Source organism: Ascidiella aspersa, chromosome 4, assembly GCF_963924565.1.
Source record: "Ascidiella aspersa chromosome 4, kaAscAspe10.2, whole genome shotgun sequence".
Taxonomy (NCBI): domain Eukaryota; kingdom Metazoa; phylum Chordata; class Ascidiacea; order Phlebobranchia; family Ascidiidae; genus Ascidiella; species Ascidiella aspersa.
Window position 1 is genome coordinate 7,105,678 of NC_139450.1, and position 22,243 is coordinate 7,127,920.

General features: G+C 43.6%; 1 protein-coding gene across 1 annotated transcript in view; it reads left to right on the forward strand.

Moving 5' to 3' along the window:
* The window catches only part of LOC146146915 (uncharacterized), a 59,475-nt gene that overhangs the window by 19,900 nt on the left and 17,332 nt on the right, over positions 1-22,243 (forward strand). Inside the window, exon 3 of the mRNA XM_083386617.1 lies at positions 12,703-14,167. Within this exon, the coding sequence (XP_083242743.1) occupies positions 12,703-14,167 (1,465 nt within the window). The remainder of the gene's footprint in view (positions 1-12,702; positions 14,168-22,243) is intronic.

Consider the following 22,243-nt stretch of genomic DNA (forward strand, 5'->3'; position numbering starts at 1 on the left):
TAAAGATTTAATCGACTAGACAAATATCGGAATACAGATATATTTATAGTACGTGTCCGGCGCCTTTCACTCTTCCAATGCAATGCAGTTAAGGCTTTGCTTTTTTGAAGGTTTGATGGTTGCGGTTAAGCGTGCCAGAAATTTTGTAGACTATTTACAGAAGCAAGGATTTTTTGCGTAGCGTTTAAAACGTTACATTTTTTTGCCCATTTTAACGTAATCTTAACTAATGAAGTACGTGCTCTTGTATTTCTTCTGCGATTCATATTTTTCCCAACTGCGTGTCGTGAAACCGTAACGCGTAAAGTTTGCGCTTTATTACGTCTGTATTCCTTTGACTGCTTTATAAGTTCAACGACCTCGTCTTATCAACCCTTGGCTGATGTTAAACAGTGACGTAACGTGTTGCGTCACCCGTTGTTTGTCGAGTCCGCCAACTGAAAACAGTTCGCCGGCATTTACAGCAGCGATTCGTCATCTAGACTTTAGCTCTTTTGAGATCATTATTTTTGACGGCACGCCGATGAACTAAAGACGATACAACGGCCGGACGTTAAATTATCATATCCAGCCATTTAAAGTGAAAATGTTTAAGAACGGGTCACGTTTAGGAAACCGTTTCGTTTATCTGGTGAAACGTGTTTAATTGCTCAACCGAATATCTATTGTAAACGTTTACGCCATCGTTGCTACGATTCTCGGCATAAAATTAAATGTTATCTTTTATAATAAACAACTTTTAAAAACAGTGAAAAGCTTACAGCGTTCATTGGCATAATCGTAAATCTTAAAAATGTTTATTTTCTTAGTAAACTTAAATAAAACATTATATTGGTGTATCAATAAAAAAATGTGTGTTATTTCAAAGTTGTCCGCATGTTTAGCGTTTTCTTAAATCGAACCTAATTTAAAAGTTAACCATGGCGCTTTTTTGACAAAATCACGTTTTTTGTTTTAAAAAATCCCTCCTGCGAGAATTTTTGTTTTAAAAAATCCCCCCTGCGAAACACATTAGCAACACTTCGACCGCTAGAAACACTCAATGTGCCCAGAGAGAATCTCAAGTGTGCCGCGCACCTTTTTGTTAATTTGGAAAATCACCCATTTGTATTACAAATATTTATGCAAGACTCAATTGCACAATATCCATTTGATAACTGAGGATATTAAGAGGTTTACCTGGTGACTCGCGTGTATTAAGGACGATTGACAAGTTATGAAATTGTAGCTTGGTAATGAATTGCAAAGCCAAAAAGGTCGTGTCGGTCGAAATGATCTTGATAAAGACGTTTCAATACGGGGCCGGGCTTGTATCATCTTCAGTTAATGTATGATGTCGATCTACTTGAACTATTAGGCTTTGCAATTCATTATCAAGCTAATTACAGATCCGTGCATAGTGTACCCAAATATGAAATTGCAGTTTTTATATTTTTGTTTTGCTTTTTGCTGTGCAGCAAGCTAAAAATGTCCCACTTCAGTAGGCGACGGTTATAGACATTGTTATCATCACTGTTTTCAAACCTGCTAAAAACATAAATTGAATGTATGTGGGTAATTTTAAAATAAATATGAAAATATGTAGTTGGTGACTTATTTAAAAGCTGTGAAAACACCAATTCCGCATCTTCAAACACAATTGTTATTTTTTTTATTTAAAATGACGTCACCCGTTTCGTTTTTCGCACTCGTAAACTTGTAGCGCCGCGGCGGCGACGGGTCGAGAGTTTTCGAAAGCCCCGACTAGAAGGACGTTCGTTCAGCTGTGACGTCACGGTTCGACTAAGCCCCTGGGACGGGGTAATCCTGTGCGCCCTCAAAGGGGGTGCGTGACTCATCAAAACTCGGTTAGATGTGCGTCTTTGTATCCCAGCGTTTAGTGGTTTAAGGTGAATTATGTGAGCTAGGAAAATGCTGATTTATCTCGGTAAGCTTTTACAAAGTCACTGTACTTTTGATAATGACGAATTGCAAAGCCAAAAAGGTCAAGTAGATCGACTTGTCGTTTAAGTGCTTACAGATCCGTGTCAAACGCCGTTTCGCGGCGTCTGTAAATGAAACATTCTTGCGTCACATCTACATTCAAAAAACGTGTAATTTAAATGCGGGTCTTAGTGTTTCCGAAAAACTTGGAAATAAAATTATTTGTCGCATAGCAGGAGCACCAGAATACTAGAACCAAGCTAGAAATTCAGGTCAGAGTTGTCAGACACTTAAAAGATCATAATATTTATATATTTTATATTAGTATCAACCGCCAGGGGTTCCTAAACTTTTTAAGCAGTATTGTTCATAGCCGCAAAAGTTCGTGGACACCCTTCCTTAACAACAAAAACGGCCCTTTTGCTGCTACAAAGCGCCACGTGCCGCGTTGGACGGCGCAAAAATTCTCGTGTAAAAACACGACTCTTCGTTTAGCGGACGTGTAAGGCGCGACCTGGGCACGTGCGTGTCTGATCGGCCTTCTAAACGTCAGACCCTAATGCGTCGCGATCCGTCCTAATCCCTGTTAATAGCGGCCTCTTCTGCCAGATTACACTGCCACCGATATTGCCACCCTTGTTTTTTGTGGTGTTGTGACGCGGAAGGGCACACGCGTCATAAGGACGACGCGGAAAAAAATAGGAGGACCGCGAGATTGGCGATCTTGTTCTGGTTAGCGCAGAGGAACAGGGCTGTGCTGCAGTTTTACGACTTGGGTAGAAAACGCGCCGCTTTTTGATCGCACATGTTGGTGTAAGTTTACGACACAGGCACTTTTGGTAAGGCGGTGTTAGTTTAAAAGCCTAAAATGCAAAAGACCATCATTTTTCAGATTTATGCAGCGTGACATGTGCTTTTGTTAATTGTTTAGTTCTTTCTTTTCTGTAGAATTTTGCGAATGGTGTATTTTGTACATTGGAGAAAATATTAAAAAGGAGACCAAAAGATATATTACCACAAAAGATACGACTTTTAGGACGATGCTTTAGTGTTTATCCTAATGCTTTTATTAAGCTTTTTGGTCACACCAACATTTTGCGACTTTCAAACAGCAGATAATGAAGGTTTTTCGTGAGCGATATGGCGAATTTTCACAGTCGTTTCACCGAAATAAATTAACTGGAGAAGCAGCTGTGTGCAAACTTGCTTCCGCTTTTAAACGAACAACGTTATAGACCGCCTCCTTTTACGCAAACGAATTCGACGCAACTACGTATCGCGCGGTCCGCCACTCATGACACTTATCTGACGCAATTTATTCATATTTAATGCGGACGTGCTCAGCTTTGCAATTCCTCAGAAACTGAAAAAAATGTACCACATTTTTTTAAGAAAATTATTTAGTGCATCAAACGTGTCTTTTTTTACTGTGTTTTAGGAAATACTTTTTTTTACTGTTGTTTTAGGAAATACTTATTTATATCGACATTTAAAGGTAATTTTTGCCTTCGGCTAATTTGTTTTACTTTAAATGCTTCCAGGCCTGCTGGATGGCGGACCGATATAGATTCCATTTCGCAGCCGTTTATTGCTTTTAGCGGATAAGAATCTGTCTCACTGCGAGTGGTTCACTCATTTTGGTGCAATTTCCTTGTCTGAGATGCAGTTTTAATGGCATTTTCGAGTTCCCTATCTCCCCGATGCAAATGATGCAATTGCGTTTTGCAAGGATGCAAATAGCAGCGCTCTTTTCATAACGCCTCAGACGCGCCCTATGCGCCTATAGGCTGTGTGAAACCTATAGGCAGAATGTTCGTGAAGATCGTGTCTCCTTTTGATCAGTTTGGGTAGATGTCTGCAGTAGTTCACATGTTTGGATTTCTTAAATTAGTTCTGAGCAAAATTGCTCCAAAATTTGAGAAAACTCTTGAGTGAAATACAAAGGTTTGGCTGATATCAATTAAACTCGTATATTTTTTTATTTATGCTATTGCGGTCGACTTGTGTTTCGCGAAATAACTATTTAATTTTAGTGATATCCCGACTTTTTTTGTTGTTGTACCATTCGAAGGTCCACAACCTTTAAATATCCAAACAAAAAGATCCAATAAAGCGTAAGACATTTCAGCCAATTGAAATAACACCAAACAAAATTGAGCACTTTAGTTCACACCCTATTATTTGTGTCCTGTTAAAAATCCACAAATTTGCCGTGTCCCCATATATGTTCACAACCCTTTATGCGTGTCCCGGTAAAAATCCACAAATGTTATCGCGTCCCCATATGTGGTCAAACTTGCCCCACCCATATCCAAACTTTTACAACTGTCGCTTGATATTTCTAAATGCCCGTAACTCTGTCAAAAAGAAAGCAGAATTGAGGAGCTTATAGCTTGTGTATCCGGCCACCACATTGGCCTGGCCCATTCAGCTGCTTCAAAAAGCGACCGCAGTAGCGCAGTAACCCCGCTCTACACATCCGCGCCTGTTTTCCACTCTTGAAGTGGCGCGCTGGCAGCTGGCTAAACCCGATCCAACCGTCGATTGGGGGGAGGGGGTCGCCTAAAGGTCCGTCTGTCCCCAATCAGCTCTCGCACTTGACTCTGACGTAACTGCGACCTGATGCTGACTGCTGTTTTGTTCATGTCGAGCCACTTGTCGTAAATAGATGGCAGTGCGCGTTACGACGTTACGTGATGTGTGCATATTCCAGCGGCTAAACCAGGGGTTCTTATCTTAAACGTCGGTCCGTCCCTTGAGGGTACGTGGATTGGTTTTGGGGTTCTATGAATGTCTAAAATACATCTTGCTGTCTAATTTAAAAAATAGAATGGCTTTTTCAAGAAAAGTGTTTAATTGAAAATCGCTTTGGCGCCTTTAAATATATTTCGACTTCATTTTATTTTTTTCCTGTTTGTTGGTCAAAAACAGCTGTTTTTTTAGGTCTGCTTGTTCTATGACATCAATTTATTACGTAATTTTAAAAACTGCATGTCGAGAGTGCCCCAATGAAGTTGTTATTGCAGCAATTTTTGAAAAAGTTTAATGTCTCCTCTATACGTTTAATTGTCGGATAAAGATAGAATTTTATGACAATATCACACCGAGATAATAATTGCACAAAAACATTTTTTTTTACTTTTGTTGCCGTCTTGTACTTTATCGATTACATTTTGTAAGCGAGACGACGCAGATTTACAAACGTTTCCTAAGCCCTTTTGTCATAAGTGTTGTCGCTCTTCTCATGTCGTCAACCCTAGAAACACTGTTTTAAGTTCACTGCACTTAAGAGACTGGAAATCAACGATTACAATGTTTGTCAGTTCATGAAAAAAGGTCTTACTATTTTTGTTTTTTGTGGTAGTTGGGAGTTGGGATGCTCAGCTAAACGTGACTTGAGATAGCGGGCGGTTGTAACGCTAATATATAAAACGTCTTTATATATCAACATCTTACTACAAATATAGTAGCTATGCCAGTTCGTTTGTTGTCAATTGCAACTATAGTGCTCGGTTGTTTATCGTGCGTTCAGTGCGAATTTTAAACAACCTTTGTCCTTTTCTCTTTTCTACTTTTGCGTGAAATTAGAACGCTCTTATCAGACATGATTTCCAATACCGTCAGGGCAGTTTTAATTTATATTATAATGTTCGGCGGTGTCGATCAAATTTAAATGAGCACGTCATGCCTCAAATTCAAGCCTCATCATGGCGAAATTTACATACAATGGGCTTACGGATGTGTGAATGAACTAAAAATACGCCGATTTGCCTTTCCTGGAACAAACCAATTATTACTTCTGACCGTTGCAGACTTATTTGTTCTTTTGCCAGTTGTTGTGGGTGTCATTCGAGTCAAATGTAATAAGATTTCAGTGAATTGCATTTCAATACTGTATAGTGGTTAGCTATGCAGACAAAAAATCGCTTTGTGTGTGTCAAATTGTGCTTCGTGAGAGAAAACGGAAATTGTTTGTCTATCGATATAATTTTTTCGGAAAAGCGAACGAAGATGGCAAAACGCAAAATAAAAAAAAATGCATTGTGGCATTGCAGCCGTTGCTTGAACCACCTCCAACTGAAACGAAAGGCTTAATAAACGGTTATAATTTTCATTAAAAACCTCGTAAACCCGAATAACTTGAATATAGTCTTTCACAAGGTTTCCTATTGGCAGTCAGATTTAGTATTGTACCGCATTTTTACAGCAACGAAAGGTTTAGTACCGAAAATTGAAATTGCATGGGAGAAATATATATGGGAGAATAAATATAATAAAATTATACTTTACCCACCCGACTGCAAATACTAAACCACACCCTAACCCAAATAATGTTTGCAATGCTATAAACATACTATAAACCCCCAGACTAAAATGTATTTATGCCCACCCGAGTTTGGGCTTATTCCCAGCGCAGCGTTCAAATAACTATTGAATCAGCGCAAGTTATTTGGGCTAGGGCGGTGCGGGTTAGCGTTTGGGTTCGGTTGGGTTAAGTGTTATTAATTTTATTCTACCAGTTGGCAATTTCAATTGTGTCGACTGGTTTTGTTACTGTACCGAAAATAATGTGGAATGATTCTAACCGGCGCAAAACGCTCTAATCACAACTTCTCTCTTAGTTGATCATCACTGTAGGCTGGAGCCGACGTCGACTGTTCGAAGTCTTTTAAAATCGATGATCCCAAAGTCGATTTTGGCCCGAAATATTTCAACGAATCGATTCGGCGGGCCTGCCGCAATTTCGTCAGTCCTTCCTGTTCTATTTTCTTGCAATTTAAATTTAGCAGGAGTAGCGTCATTTGCGGGCGCGATTGCTGGCCACCACCCGGGTCGCCGGTTTGATTTTGGGCCAGCGACTGATCGACGGGACGAGTTTATATTGGGAGAGACCCGAGAAACGAAATCGCAGGCCGCAGGTCGTTTTGAGAATTGATGCTGTCAAATCGTGCTTGTTTCTTCGATTTGTTATCACTATTGTTAGGAGCTGCGTCTTAAAAAACTGATAATGCGTTTTTTTTCTGATTAAGGCGCTCTGATTTTAGCGAGACCTCCACGAGTCTTCAGGCCTGTCGTTTGGTAGTTTTGTTTTAGAGTGACCTTGCAGCTTGTTAGAATGGCCGGGTCACGATAGTGTATGTTTACACACTGTTGTTTTAAACTTGATTTGTTTTTTTAAGTTTGTCTTACATTTAAACACCACTGCCGAAAACCACTTTAAGTTTCGGGCAAATTGAAACAGATTAGTCCTAAACAAGAATATCGAAGTCAGCTACTTAAATAAGAGTGACGTTAAATTTGTGATTGCTTTTGACAAGAGTGTAAGTTTGTCTTCAGATAGGGAGAACTACTTTTAAAGTTGCGGAATTTCGCTAACCATTTCTTTTTTGAAGACAAAATCAATCACAGCTTTTCTTGTCTACCTCGTTCTTCGTCGTTACGCAAAAAAGCGCTTAAATTTCTGCGCAAATCTGACAGGCACTTTGACCTTAACTGCCGCTCGACAGACCTGCTTACACAGGCTGCTCCAAAGCGAATAAAAATAAAAAAAAAAGGTTTAGGCAGATTTGGAAGCGGTCAAAGGGGGTTGGGAAAAAAGCCCAATTAAAACTTGGTAGGTAAATGTTTTAAAGATACTGGATTGCTAAAAAAAACTACCTCACTTTTACTTGGCGAGGGAGCAATCTGTTTTTAAAGCATCCAGTCATGGACTAGTTTTAGCGGGTCCATATGAAGGCTTAATTGAAAAATATTCATATATAATTACAACAGTGGTATGAATTTTTCAAAAAAAAGTGTGGTTCAATTGAAATCAGCTTTGGTGCCATCTTCCTAGTAAATTTACTTTGACTTTATTCAAGCTTTACATTTGATATAGCAAGCAAGCAGGTTTCTTCTTCTGCTTTATAACGTCAGTTGATGGCATCCTCTCTAAACATTGCATGCCGACATTATTTCAGGCGGACAAAAAATATTTTTAGGGGGTGAGCGTTAAAAATGAACCCCCACTGTACTTACACTGTCGTGGTTGAAAAAGTACTCCAAACCTATACACGGGGGTGTAAAAATAGTTATAAAAGCTAGTTCCATGAAAATGCCGCAAACAACCACCCAGGGATCTTGTTTACGCCAGAGCATGGGCGGGCGCGCATTAGTCGACGCCGAGTTTTCAATCATAAGCTGTCAGGCCCGGGGACACTTCGTGACGCGGCCCGGCCCCCTCCCCTCTGTCACAGTTATCTCAGTCCCCAAGCGCTTCCGACCAAAGCCACAAGAGACGCCTTACCCACTTTACCCGCTCGCTTGCAAGTCACGTCTCTCCAGATAACTGTCACTCGGCTTTTTCCTGCGCACGTGACCTCACTCGCAAATCGCCTGGCTGACTGTGTCGATCTGACGGGCGAGCTACTGTGTGCTGTTTTCGGCTGGGGCGTTGGCCTAATCGCTTAGGGCGCGCGCCAACTACGATCAATAGACGTTTTGAGAAATGCAAGGGCAGCGTGCCGCCATGTCTAGAACCTATGGATTATACCAGTGTTTTTATCGCACTGAAATTTGGACTGCCGTTTGATTTGGTTTGGGTCGCCGATTGCAGTAGTTCACACGGTTGGATTTGTTGGGATTAGCTCTGAGCGAAATTTCTCAAAGAAAAAAAGAACAACGTAAAAGCAATACGAAGACATGTGAATCGTAGTAGTGAAAAAACGTATTTCGGGGCTCAGCAGAAATTTTACAGATAATGGGTGGCAGCTAGCTCTAGAATTAGTAAAAAAAATGCTTAAATGAAAACACTTTATTTTAATCCAAGTTATTTGTTCTATAAGGATTTAAGTTAAGTCGAGTCATTTGTGTAAAAAATTAACTCAAGTCAAGTAATTTTGCGCAAAAGACGTAAATCAAGTCAAGTCATTTGAAAAAAGTCACATTTACTTGGTCATTACAACACTACTGACAGAAATCGTACATGCGCGTCAATCCGTCCAGTTTCAGTTGTACTTTGCCATATCCAACTGGCGAGACCGACAAATCTCGCGCGGTCTGCCAGCATATGAATAGGGGCGTTTGTTCTAGGTTTGTCCACTGCAGCGCATTCAGCCATCTGTACTATGAATGCGGTCGACTCTCTGGACAAAGTCGTTTATCTGTAAGGTCGTCTTTACAATAGCGACTTAGGTTTTAAACAAGTGTGTTGCCATACGCCAGCTTTAGTGTGATTGTTCGAAATGGACAGTCAATCACATAAAAAGGTTTAACAATTAAACCCACAAAGCCTTGAGTCCTTTAAAGTAAAAAATTGAAATGGTCGATTCCTGCTGTAAAGTTCTATAGAAACTCGTGTAGTAAAAAACAGGCAATCCATTACGTGGCTGTGTAGACCAGAGACTACAGGATAGGGAAATATGTGAAAGTCAATGTCGGGAAAGGTGCAATTCGAAATAACTTTCTGTGGTAAATAAAATGACAGAAGCTTTTTGTACATCGCCCAAGCGTTACAAAATAATGCCGCTTTTGAGCTGGTTTTATCCCAATTCGTGCGCGTGTTCGCCGCCCTGCTCTGGTTAAGTAGCAAGTAGCGTCGGGCGTTGCACCGGCAGGCGCGGATATTCCCCGGTTATAAGTGTATTGATCGCACCGTTCTCTGGCCCGCCAACCCGTCATTTGCACCTTCAATTTCGCCCGCGCCAACTTCAGCCTTGTCACTGCAATCTCCTCTAAGAGCCCGCCGGCTACGCGCGCCGCTCTCTTGGCTAAGCGGTTTAGCCTGGGCCCAGCCCAGTTCAGTCCTCGCCGAGGCTGCGTGCGGGCGCGCTCGCGCACATACACACACGCGCGCGAGCTTCGTGGGTGTGCCGCCGCGCTCGGGCCGTTTCCGCAGCGCCCGCCGCTGTTTACAAGCGGGGCTGTGTGTGCGGAACACACTCCTTGCGAGACCGACTCGAAAAAGCCGAGGCGGCGACTGGAGAGCAGTTCGCCCGTCGCCGCTTTTCAGCCTGCTAGCAGTCGACTAGTCGGCAGTTACTATTAGCCTTTGACGAGTTTTCGCCTTGTTTTATTTGTCAGCCAGGTATCTATTTTCAGCGTTCGGTTTTGTACAGTTTTAAAGTTCAGTTTGGGATCTCTGGATGTTGCACCTCGCTTTACAGTCAGCTGAGTTTTCTTGGCGTTGCCATCACGTTTTTTTTCCTACTGCGTTTTCTTTCCTGGATTTACTGCGGTTTTGATTACAAGTTAGCTCAGACTGGGAAACGAAGATTTGGCGCAGCCATGTCAGTTAAATTTACTCTCGGATTAGGTTGCTTGAATTTTAGTTGTTTGCTGATATATTGTTAAAGCAAAGCAAATCAAAATCGTAGCCAGGTTCAAGCGTCGAACGTACGTCTTATTACAGTTGTGTTTTATCATAGTGAGCAACCGACGCAGTGTCATTTCGATGTTAAACGCTTTTTTTAAAACACCAATGCTTCTCCAGCTCGCCGTTTTAAAAAATCGCGTTTCCTAGTGTCGTGCGGCTTTCCATGGCAGTTTAGGCGGAACTGGGGTTTTGCCGGGATTTGCGCTTCGAATCCCCGCGGTTTGACGATCGATCGAGTCGATGTCGCGGCCGTTTTTGGCGGCGAGTCAAGTGCGCGCACAGGATGGAGGAATCGAGTGGACAGGTGTGTCGAGTGCTCGGCGCGCTAAGAGCGTGCGAAAATAATTCGATTTCAAGTCAAAACAAAGGCCGTCCCCTCGTCGACTCGAACCCGAGAGGCAGCGGCCTCTTGTGACGTCACACTTCGCTAATCCCCCTTCCTCCCCTCGTTGCAGCCCTCCCTGTGGGAGCATTTTTTGCGCAGGCGCGGGAAATGACAACTTCCGTGTTAGAAGGAAGCTGCTAACCTGGTCCTAGCTTTGTTTTTAGATCGGTCACACGCGCCCGGCGTCTATTGTAAAACTTAAACTCCCATTGGCGACATAATTTTATACCGACCGTGTTACATTCTCCGCGTTTTAAAATTATTTTTTCGCCATAAAATAAACAGCATCTCGTTAGTATACTAACATCATATTTTTTTCTTGTAGTTGCACATTAACGGAACGCTTTAGTATTCGTGTTCAAGGTCATGCGCGTGATTTAAAAGGTATCTTTCGCGAAAAATCAAGTTTTGCAGTACAACTAATTTTGGTCTTACTCTAAAAAAGTATCATTTTTTTGCGGGCTTTGCGTTAAAAAATCAGCGCGAAAAAAACATCGCATTTTTAGCCCTTCCAGTCCACTTTAACCCCAACTGCACAACAAACCACCCTTTTTTTCTGCTCAAAATCCCCATAGATTGCCGACTGCTTCCCAGTCAACTGTACCAAAACAAAGTCGGGCCACCGGGGTCGTTCCAATATCTCGCGACGCGTCTTTAAAAAACAAACGCGACCGCGCGGCCTCAGCAGCGCTAAGGGAAACAAAAGCGCGCGCGCCAAACGCCGATCTTCTGTCGCAACCACTTTAAAATTTTGCCGACGCCTTGGCTCCGGGAAATTCTAGGTCGTGGGGCGCGAATTGAAACCCGAAGCCTGGCTGCCTTGCGATTTTCCGGCCGTTTTCAGACGCCCTTGTCGCCGTTTAAGTGACTGGGCGAGGGTTTAGTTTAATGGACAACCCGATTGCCTGCGATTTTCGCAGGATAGATGCGTGTTAAGAGGTTTTATCTTGTTGGATGATTAAAACTGCTGTTTAGCAAAATGACGCTTAAAAATGTGAAGCTAATGTAGCGGTATTTTTGAAGCACATTCTTTAAATTGCCAACTCGTGTTGTTTGATGCACATATCGCCCAATGTAAAGTTACAAAAACCCTTAAAAGTGCAGCATCTCATTTCCTATTTTATGTCATCCGTTAAATCGAAATCGCGAAACCGTCTTCCAGCAACAACTAACTTGATCAGCCTTCGGTTAACCACGCTCTGATAAACGCTGAAGCATACAGTTGTAATGCTTTTGGTGTCGTCGTTATGCTTGTTGTTTAGTTTTGCGAAAAGTTTAGGATTTTTTGCTGCGACGTTTTTTGCAAATCACGTTACCACTTTCGGGAGCCGTTGAGAAAGGTCAAAAACAACATCTGGCCGTCGCACGACTCCTGTCAAATTCCGCCGCCTATCGATCCTTAAGGCGCCGCCGTGTTGCAAAAACCACGAACATGCCGGGCCAGTTGTTTAGTTCGCGTGGCCCTATACTTCAAAAGAGCCGAATACACGCGACGTAAATGCAAAAATGTTAGCACGCGTGTTTATTTTTGCGCTCAGTTGTTTCCTTTATTTGTTTGTTTGAAGTCCCATGTGTGTTTTCGCTTTCGAAATTGTTGCACTCAAGGTACGCTCTTAGAAATCTTCATTCCAATGAAAGAGAGATTGGCGCAGAATGGTTAAAGTGCAAATCTAAACTAAAATAGTGAAAGGTCAAAATGCTGCGTCCAGTTTGTGTGCAGTCGTTTGTTGGCCAGCATAGCTTAGTAATGTTACAGAAAATGCATTGCAACTACAAAGCCATTTATTTAGCTAACTTTGTTTAAGCTAGGCTTTCGTGTGAACACAGCCTTTAAAGCACGGACGTAGGGCAGCTACAGCCTACTACAAGTTTTTATCAGTGTTTGTGTTATTATACATTAACTTTTTTGTTTACCACACTAACGAACCAAAAGCAGTTAAACTGCTTGCAATTTATGAAACGGTCTTAAATCGCGGCGAACTCTGACTTTTACCAGAAAACACCAAACAAATGCCTGAAACGCAAAACTGTTTTCGCGCAGATGATCAGGGCGCCGCCGTATCGAGTAACAGCCACACGAAAAGCAGCAGTCAAGCCCCTCTGAACCACCACAGCCAGCAGCAGCAACAGCACCATTACCAGCAACAGCAACAACACCTCCATCCCAGGCCAAACCCGGAAAGAATGCGTCTGAACGATCGCGTGGCCAGCGACGAAACGCTCCTGTCGATTCCTGCAAGTCACCAGCACGCCACAAACAACAACAACGGCCTAAGTCACCACCACCCGCACCCGCGCCTTCCCCAGCAAAGACTCTACTCCGACGACCGGCAGCTCCTGGCCTCGGCCTACGGCGCCGGCGCCAGGAACCGTACCCCTGATTCGCCGCCCCTGTCGCCCGGCAAGCGGCTCCAGTCGCCCCACGCGGCCATGGACGGCGACCAGCAGCAAAGGACAATGGTCCTACCTCACCCCCTGACCTCGCTTGCGAGCGTAGCGGGCCACCCACTCACCCACATCAACCCCGCCAACCCCATGTTGCCCTTCATTCACCCAATGATGTACCCCGCCTTTGATCCCGGCCTTGCTGAAACCCTAGCGAGGCAGCAGGGGCACCTTATCGGCGGCGAGGCCGAAAAACAACAGCAAAATCCGCAGCAACAGCAGCATTCGCCAGGATCGCCGGCCAACGTCGCGTCATCGAGCGCCGGTTTTCTGCCAGCTGGACTTCAAGGCTACATGTACCCGCTGGCGGCCGCCGCTAACCCGGGCTATCTGATGGGCGCGCGGCAAGCTGCGTCGGGCGCACAGCAACCCGGATTCGGCCTGGCCGACCTATCCATGTTTCTGCCGCAGCAGCTGGCCGCGTACGGCGCCGCCAACGTGCTTCAAGGCCAGCTTCCGGGCGCCCTTGGCGGTCTGAGTGAGCACGAGAAGCGGCTGTATGAGAGCCTACAGCCAGGCTTCGCCCAAACGCCGGCTCACCTCCTAGCAAACCCCTACTTCAAGAGCTTCTGCGCGCCAGGCCTGGACGCCGCCGCTGTGGCGAAGGACGCAGCAGCAGCGGCGGCCGCGGCAAGCCAGCATCTACCAGCAGCGGCTGCGAGTGGCATGCCAGCAATGCCTGGATACTCTGTCGACTTCCTGCTGAAGTACCAGGAGGCACTGAACAGCGAGGCGCTTAAAATAAAGGGGATGTCGTCCCCCCAGTCGTCCTCTTCCCCGGCGCCGCGACGCTCGATCTCCCCCGACGCCCCTAAAAAGTCGGGGCCGATTCCCGGCTACCCCCTGGCCTACTTGCCCTCGTACCTGGCTAACCCGGCCTTGAGCAAGTCGCCCGTTCCCGAGCGCAAAGCTTCTACCCCGAACATGGCCGCGGCGCACAAGAACGGCACCGGGGGACCATCCCCTCACCAGGAACCGGCCAGGCCATCTGGGTACCCGAACAGCCACGACATAATGAATGGCGACGAGGCGCGACGAAGACTTATGGCGCTTGCTCAAAGGTATTTTTATGTTAGTATGTTACAAATAGAGTTAGCTCCACCAGGCAACATATCAATAGATTGAAATCGCTCTTCTTGTGAAAACGAAGTATAAACCGACGTTTCGGCAGCAGATACCAGCTGACCTGATGAAGTTCTACTTTGTTTACACCATAAGGTCGATGTCTATCTATTGATATTAGCATGTTGTCTGGAGTTTGTGTAGTTCCTTATAGGACAAGTAGAAAAGCCTGGGCAGTAATGCGTAACACCGTGTTACTGTAAAAATTAAAATAAATATTAAAGTTGAAGTGAATAGGAAAAACATGGTTCGAAGCGTTCACACATTTTGTCCGGCTTAAAATCCACTAAGCTCAAGGTTTAAAATATGCGTAAATTACTTGTTATAGAGCGCTCAGTTTTGTTCTGAAAACTCATTGCTTTTACGAACTCACTTAGTTGCTTTGCTCGTTTCGCATTTTCGTCTCGCGAACGGATAATGGCGTTTTGTGTTATAGTTTTTCCGTTGATTACACGCCGAGCAATCAGCTTGCAGTGTACAGTCGGCGTTGTAATGACTTGAGTCAATGACTTGACTTGAATGCACTTAGGTTGAAATTAAGTGTTTTCAGTAACATTTTTCGTAAAATTGGTTTATTTATCCATATTTTTGTACATAAAGCAATTTGCTTGCCTTCTATTGCGTTTTTGGTATTTTTTAGTTAGTGTATTGTTCATAATCGGGCGAATTTACCCAATTTTAATAGCTTAACATGCAATTTTCATGACATGGACTTGGAATTAATTATGACTGGACTGGGACGTGACTTGTTAATTGTTCAAAAATACTTACTTGGACTAGAGTTATTTTAAAATGACTTGTTTACAACATTGAACTACAAGCAGCTGGGAGTAATTTGCAAAACGGCCAAAAACAAGTCCAGGTCATTTTACGCGCGCCGCCGCAAATAGATGAATTGCAAGGCGCAGAACCGGGCCTTGTCAATTCCTCGAAGCTCGCAGTATGCGCGTCCTATTCGAAATCTGAGTGAAAAAGCGTAGGGTTTTGGCAACAAACCAGCGCCGGGCGCGCGTGCAAAGCGCTGACGCAACGCCGCGCCGCCATTGTCGGTCATCAATGGCTTGCATTGTTCCGAGCCAGTTCCGGTCGACTTGGCCGGTGACAGAGCCTGTTTACGGACTTTGCGCGGCCTTCGACGAAAAAAGCAGCACTAGCGGCTTTACGCTGAAGGCCGCGGCTTTCGCGATACGGCAACTGATTAAAGCGTGTATACGCCAGCAGCAGTAGGCATCGCGGTTCCGCGTCGGCGCGCCGGTTTTATCTCACTTCATCCTTGGGCCACTTGTTTACAGAGCGACCGTTTGGTCCTCCTGTCCTCGGGAGTAACTTTTACGTCTTGAGCAGGCCGCTGCTCGCTTCGTTGTTTTGTCGCGCTTCGAAAGCTTGTTGTTTCGCCGCCCGCGCCCTGTTTTGACAAGGTCCTTTTGTGGATTGCCAAGGCGGAATTCGCGCAGAATGCCATTCTGGCATGTTGGGCCGTGGTTATTCGCGCTGCCACAGCTTTATTTTACTGAGGCGCAGCAGAATCCATGTAGGCCAGTCGTGGCAACGTGTTACATTTTCTCATCCATAACTAGCGTATTTTCACCATCCGTTTTTGATGGCTAGTTAAAACGGGCCGGTATGTTCGCAACGATTTTTTTGGCTTTACCACTACAAAAGAGCAACAGGCCATCCTTTTTCAACCACCACTTGTAATTTTCCACGACCTGGGCGGTTTAAATGGCCACTTTAAAAACGGCGTGTCTCGTTTTTTTTTTCTGTGGCGCTATTTTTGGTCGGCTAGAAAAGGGGCAGCTGGTTTTAAAACAGTCAAGCCTTGGAGAAAAAAAGTTTACTTTTTTTAAGATGGTATTATGTCGCTTTTTAAAAATCGTCAACGCTGCCTGTCCAGTGCCAAAAAAAACTTGTTGTAGTCTAAAAGACTGCCCAATTCTAACTGACTTGGGCGTGGAAAAACAAGTCGTTTAAAATTAGGAAAAAGTGTAAAATATACCGCACATTTTAACTCGCTTAAATTAGTGTGCTGTACCTCAGCCGAAAGTAGGTCACTTTCGCCGCCACGCGTTATTGCAAGCTTCTCAGATCGTGGCCATGCAATTCGACTGTACCGTTCGCTGTCGATTGTGTTTGCGAAACACGAGGCCTGAGGGCTTGGCGCAATCGACCGAGTGCTCAGCCCGTAATCGCACACTGTTTATCGTTACCTGGCTTTGCTGTGTCGAATCACGGCGATCTTGCAACGGCAAAGGCAACACCAGCGCAAATCCGATCGATATGCTCAAAAAACAGTCGATTTTTACTATTTTTTTTTCGTGATATAGTAAAGCTTTCGTATGGGTTCGCAGTTTGCTCGCGTTAATTTCATTATAATTTTTTAAAACATCGCCTGTTTAATACACTTATTTCAACTTAAAATGAATTCCAAACCCCTAAATCGCATGTTATATTATCAAAGCATTTTACGAGTAACTACATCTTCCAACCCACATAATTCTGCTCCAACGTTTAATTTAAACTTATTCAATATAATTGAGTATAGCCAAGTGTTTGACTGAGTCAAAGTGAAACCGGGCCAAACTGTTTTTGCTCTAAAGTAAACAATGGCAAAACGCTGTTAGCTCCGACATTTGTGCGAAATCGAACCGTATTCGTCGACCAGCATTCCAGCAATGCCTTAATGCGCGGTAAGCAGTGCCCATCTACTATTACCTGTCCATCCCTGCGTTTTTTTCAAGACGCTGAAAGAATACCTCCAACAAATCGCGATTGAGAGAGAGGGAAGGCCGATTAACATTCCTCCAACCCGAGCCGCGACCGCCATGACTTAAGGTCCCCCGGCATTCTTGGCGGGCCTGGCCGCGCCCCGGTCATGCCCCCCCCGGCTTGTTTACAGTAGCCTGGCGATTAGCGTTACGCTCATCTGTTCTTTGGGATTTTTTACCCGATCGGGAGATATAACCACTGTGTCAAGGTTAGAATTAGATGAATGGCTGATTGCCGTGTCGGGTTTGTGCCGCGGAAAGAGTAAAAACATTCTACGATTTCCAAACTGCTGGCTAAGCAAAGAAATGCAGCAATGCTGGGCGAGGTTTGGGGGAAAAATTCCAAAAATAAAGAATGCAGGTCAAAGGGTGGAAAAAAACGAAAAAAATGCTATCCAAGATGCGGCAAAAAAACTAATAAACAGATAAAAAAAAATAGTTTGTTCCAGGCAGAGACAAATGTGCGAATGCGCGCTTCGAAAATATTTTTCGATCCTGTGCGAGAGTTGCGTAGGTCTGAAACACGCCGGCGCTTTTTCACGCGGCCGAAAGCAAATTCCTGTGCAGAGTTTCAAAATATTCGAAAAGTTTTCCGATAACAACAAAGCCCGCAATTTAATCCCGATAAGATTGCGAGCGTTTCTCAACAGCACTTTCGCTTAAACGCGCCCAAATTCCGGCGCACGGGCCTTGAAACGACTAGCGCAAGTCGTGCTCTTGATACGCATGAGCCCTGGTGAGAAATAGCCTTCGAAGGTGTTTATCTCCAGGAAAGTAGCCGTTTTTTGTCCAGGTTAACCACATATTTGAAATGCCGCATCTCCGATACGCAGAGACCATGAAAAACGAAAGAAAAAAGAAAAACGCCGCTCCATTCTTGTGATCTAAATGCAAACACACGTTTTTTACCGAGCATTTGGAGTTTATGGAATCGATATAAAGCGAAATGGATTTGATTTGATTGACGAAAAACCCTTGACTAATTTTCCAGTTTTGTTTGTGAAATTCCTCTTGCCGTAAGTTGCCACTAATGTTATTTAATACGTTGTGAAAAGTGCGAAAATTAACTTCGCCTGAGTACCATATAGCTTGCTTATAGTTATGAGACGTCCAAATCAATAGATTGGCAGTGTTAAACCTTTTTGGGATTCCTTATTTGGGGAATCTTAAATAAAATCTAAACAAGGTGTAACTTGAAAGAAAACAAATTGCGCCTCTAGGTTAGCGTCTTATTTAGAAGTTCAATAAAAGAAAAATTCGTAAAAAAAATCGAAAATTTGTGAACTCCGAACTAATAACCTTCATTATATTTAAAACCTCCACCTAGCCCCCATTGTGGGAGGATATTAAAAAAAAAACTTTAACGTTGATCTTCCAACTAAAAAATTAAAAAAAAATCAGTTTCGGTTGTTTATTGGTCGAGCGAGAGAAAGTAGAAATAGGCCGCTGGGGCGTCAAGCAACTTTATCAGAGGATACCGCGGCATCCGCCCTTAATAGTGACCTGGGTGGTGGCGATTGGCGGTTGCCTTCCCCCTACACCTGTTTCCATTTCCAGAAGAGAAGTGAAGTGCGAAATATAGTCGAAACCGTGTCCTTATATCGCTGTTAGTCGCCCGCCAAATCACGGCTTTGAGAAGTGGTTCTTGTCCTTTCACCCTTTCTGCACCCTTTTGAAATCGCAAAACAAATTTCTCGGCAGCCTCCATGTGTAGAATTAGATAAATAACAGAAAACATGACAAAAAAACGACAAACGAATGGCGGTGTATAAATATTTTTGTAAACTTTACCAATCCCGATTTACCTTCCACCGAAAAAAATGCCTGGAAAAACTTCTAGTTAAAGTCTAAAAGACTTCTCAATTCCAACAGACCCAGGCGTGGAAAAACAAGTGAATAAATCAGAAGGATTGGGAAAACTAGGTGCCTATGGCTATAGCGTATTTTAAACTCGCATAGATTAGTGTGCTGTGTGTATAAATATTTTTGTAAACTTCACCAACCCTGATTTTGTTCCCACCCAAAATTCTATAAGCAGATTAAAGAAAATGCGCAATCTCCCGTAGATAACAAGCCCTGGCTTAATATAGAGAGGTGCCAAGATAAGCATCAGTGCTAGCAGCGGGATGCAAGACCAACCCGAGCGCCGCTGTTTGTTTTGCTTGCTTCGTGCGCAAAAAAGCTCCGATGACGACTTGGCAGGCATAATGCGGGACACCTGTCCGACAGCACGGTGCGCTGTAGCAGCTGCAAAGATCGTCAAAGTTTCACAAACAAGCCCCAGTCGCTTGGTTCGCGTATATGTCCAACACACCTTCGGTTCTGCGCCTTTGCTATGAGTAAAGCGCCTTATGCTGGCGTACAGCTTTCGCTCGCCGCCATGTACTGGATTAATGCGCGGAAGTTGTGAGTTTTGCGTACATGAGCGTATTTTTTGCGGCGTTCAACGGCGACGGAATCTCCGCGTCGGCTTATCTCGCTCGATCATCGACGATCGGGAAATTACGCCAGCGCTAAATGTGCCCCCGGGGTATTGGCTTCGACCTTTTTCGCCCAGCCGCTTGCTGCAGCCTCCTGTACGGTCGTCGGCGTCGGGCCAGCTAACGTTTAGCGGCCGAATCGGCTTAACGCTTAAAGGACGCATCGGTCGCCTTCGTAGAAATGACGGTGAAGCTTTTTTTTGCTGGAAAAAATGTGGCACGGGTTTTCGACTGTTGACCCGGCACGTGTTGTAATAGTCTTTCTGTCCGTAGGAATAAACTCTTGCAGTTAAAATGTGTCTGTTGAAACTTAGCTTCAGATCCGAGATGTTTTTTGAATTATTTTTTTTATGCGTTAAAACTGATCATCAACCTTCTTTACGAAATCCTGGCAAACCTTTTAGGTCTGAAATGTGTTTGCGTTTTCCAAGTGTTGCGTTTGAAGTTTAGCAGCTTAGTTATTGTAATTTCGACAAAACTTAACACATCAAATCTAAAAAAATAGTTAAATTGTCTGTTTAATGCGTTAAGAGTTAAGACCGATGGGTTTCACCATTGGCTGTTAAAATTTAGTCGATATACATATATACAGTTAAACACCACTCGTCAAAATGCTTGATTTGTGAAATTCAATTTGCTAAAATTCAACTGCACGTTTTTGTGCGAAAATAGGTCTAAACCTCGACATATAATCCCCTAAAAGTTGTTTTAATGCGTTTACACAGTGTCACCTTTTACAACGCGCAGCGCTTTCTGCACAAACATCGCTAAACAGGCGCAAATCAAAGCGCTCCTTTTTTTCATGCGCACGCTGTAGAATGGGCGCTGTGCGACGCAAAAAAGTGCAACTCGTTTGTAAGCACGGAATCCATCAAATAGCCCGCGGTTGAGTCTAGTAGCTGAACACAGCACGTTTTATTATGGAAAGAAAACCGGCGTGATTCCGGGAAGATTTCTCGGCAACCACGCAGCTGTATCAACCCGGCGTCGGCTGGGTTAACGAGCGCAGTATTTTCCAAATCGCACCGGTTTATGTGTCAAAAATCGAACGGCGATGCGTAGTACATTTTAAACAATAATTGACTGTTGGAAAAATCAGGGAAAACGTGCGAAATTAAAAAAATTAAATTGAAAGTTCTCGTTAAAATTAGTTTTGTTTTTTCATGGCAAAATCGCGTTGGAAATTGGACCACTAGCCCCTTTTAAACTGTTAATTAAGCTGTTTATTTCAAACCATATGGTAAAACACACCACCTTAATTTTTTCGAACATTGGCGCGTTTTGCCATCAAAGATCACGGTTAAAATAGACCACTGATGCTTTGGAAATTTTTAATTACGCCTCCCGTAACCTTTTCGTTTGCCATTTGTCCTAATCGCGACGTTAGCCGAAATTTGTTAGAGGCTTTCGGCATGGCTTGCAAAAGCTTTTAAACAGGGCCATCGGCGCTTTGCAAAACAGGCCTGTATAGGCTGGCCAGCTTAAGCACACCCAAAAAATATATATTTAGAGATTTAAACAAGGCGGTACCACACACCACTTCCTAGCACCTCCCTGTCTGTTTTGAGAAGTGACGACGCAGCTGTAGGTCGTTTGCTGTTTTGCTTACGCCGATTAAAAACGCCAGCCTCCCACCACGCGATACAAAGTAAAAAGTCAACCTGGAAGCATCGCGACGCGACTTTACGACTTCAGCCGTTTTTCTTCACTGTTTTGACGCTAGCGTTTCTTTGCCGTCAGAAAACAAACACACTTTGATTGACGGCCTGGCGATTATCTTGGCGTTCTGCTGTTCGCCTTCGCCTCGACAGTCATTCCGCGCGCGTTTTCCGACCGATGACGTCAATGCCACATTCTTTGACGTCATACCGACAACAGCGCGTTAACGTCTTGTGCTTGGCCGGTTTCTTCACTGTTCTGACGGTCAAAAGTTACTATTAGCAGTTTCTAAAAAAACTGTACCTATATTTAATATTTGATTCAAAATTGATACATTTTTCGGCCTGCTCTAGTGAAATATTAACCAACGTACTACTAATAGAAAACAATGCCGGGTTAACCAGAATAGTTATACTCATTAGATTAACGCGTTGCCTATTATAGCGCCCTTTAAACACTTCCTTGTTTGGAGGTCCGATGGTTAACATTTTATTCCAATACCGATAACTGATATTTTGTGTAAACATGCAAAGTAATATATATCAATAGAACAACAAAGCAAACGGAAGGTGGACCCGCAAAACAAACAGACAGTTAAAACAAAATCAGATTCTTGCGAGAGAGAGCAACATCAAAAAAATCAAAAAAAAAAAAAAAAAAAAAAAAGAGAGAGAGAGAGCAACAAGAGAGAGCAATCAACATCTGTCCGATCCGATACCAAAAGACGTCAAAACTATGCTAAAAAATCAAAATAGATGAAATCGAAACGTCCAACGGCACTCGGTCCAAGTTTTGAAGTAAAAATTTGCCGGGGGTTGACAAGTTAAAAAAAGTTGACTCAGATGTTAACCAATTGTTTTTACACTAATTTACCTTTTAAGGGAGAATTGTTGAATTAGTTTGCAAATCATGGCTGAAATTCCTGTATTAATTTCGTATGTAATCGGCACCGAAACCACCCTAGTATCGACCAAGTAGAAATACTACAACTATTATTAATATTTACACTGACACATTACCTACACGGTCTACACCATGAACAAAAAGGTAAAAATGTTAACCTTCTGCCGATGCGCAGTTCAACTCTAGCCCTACCTCCAAGTGGCGGCAC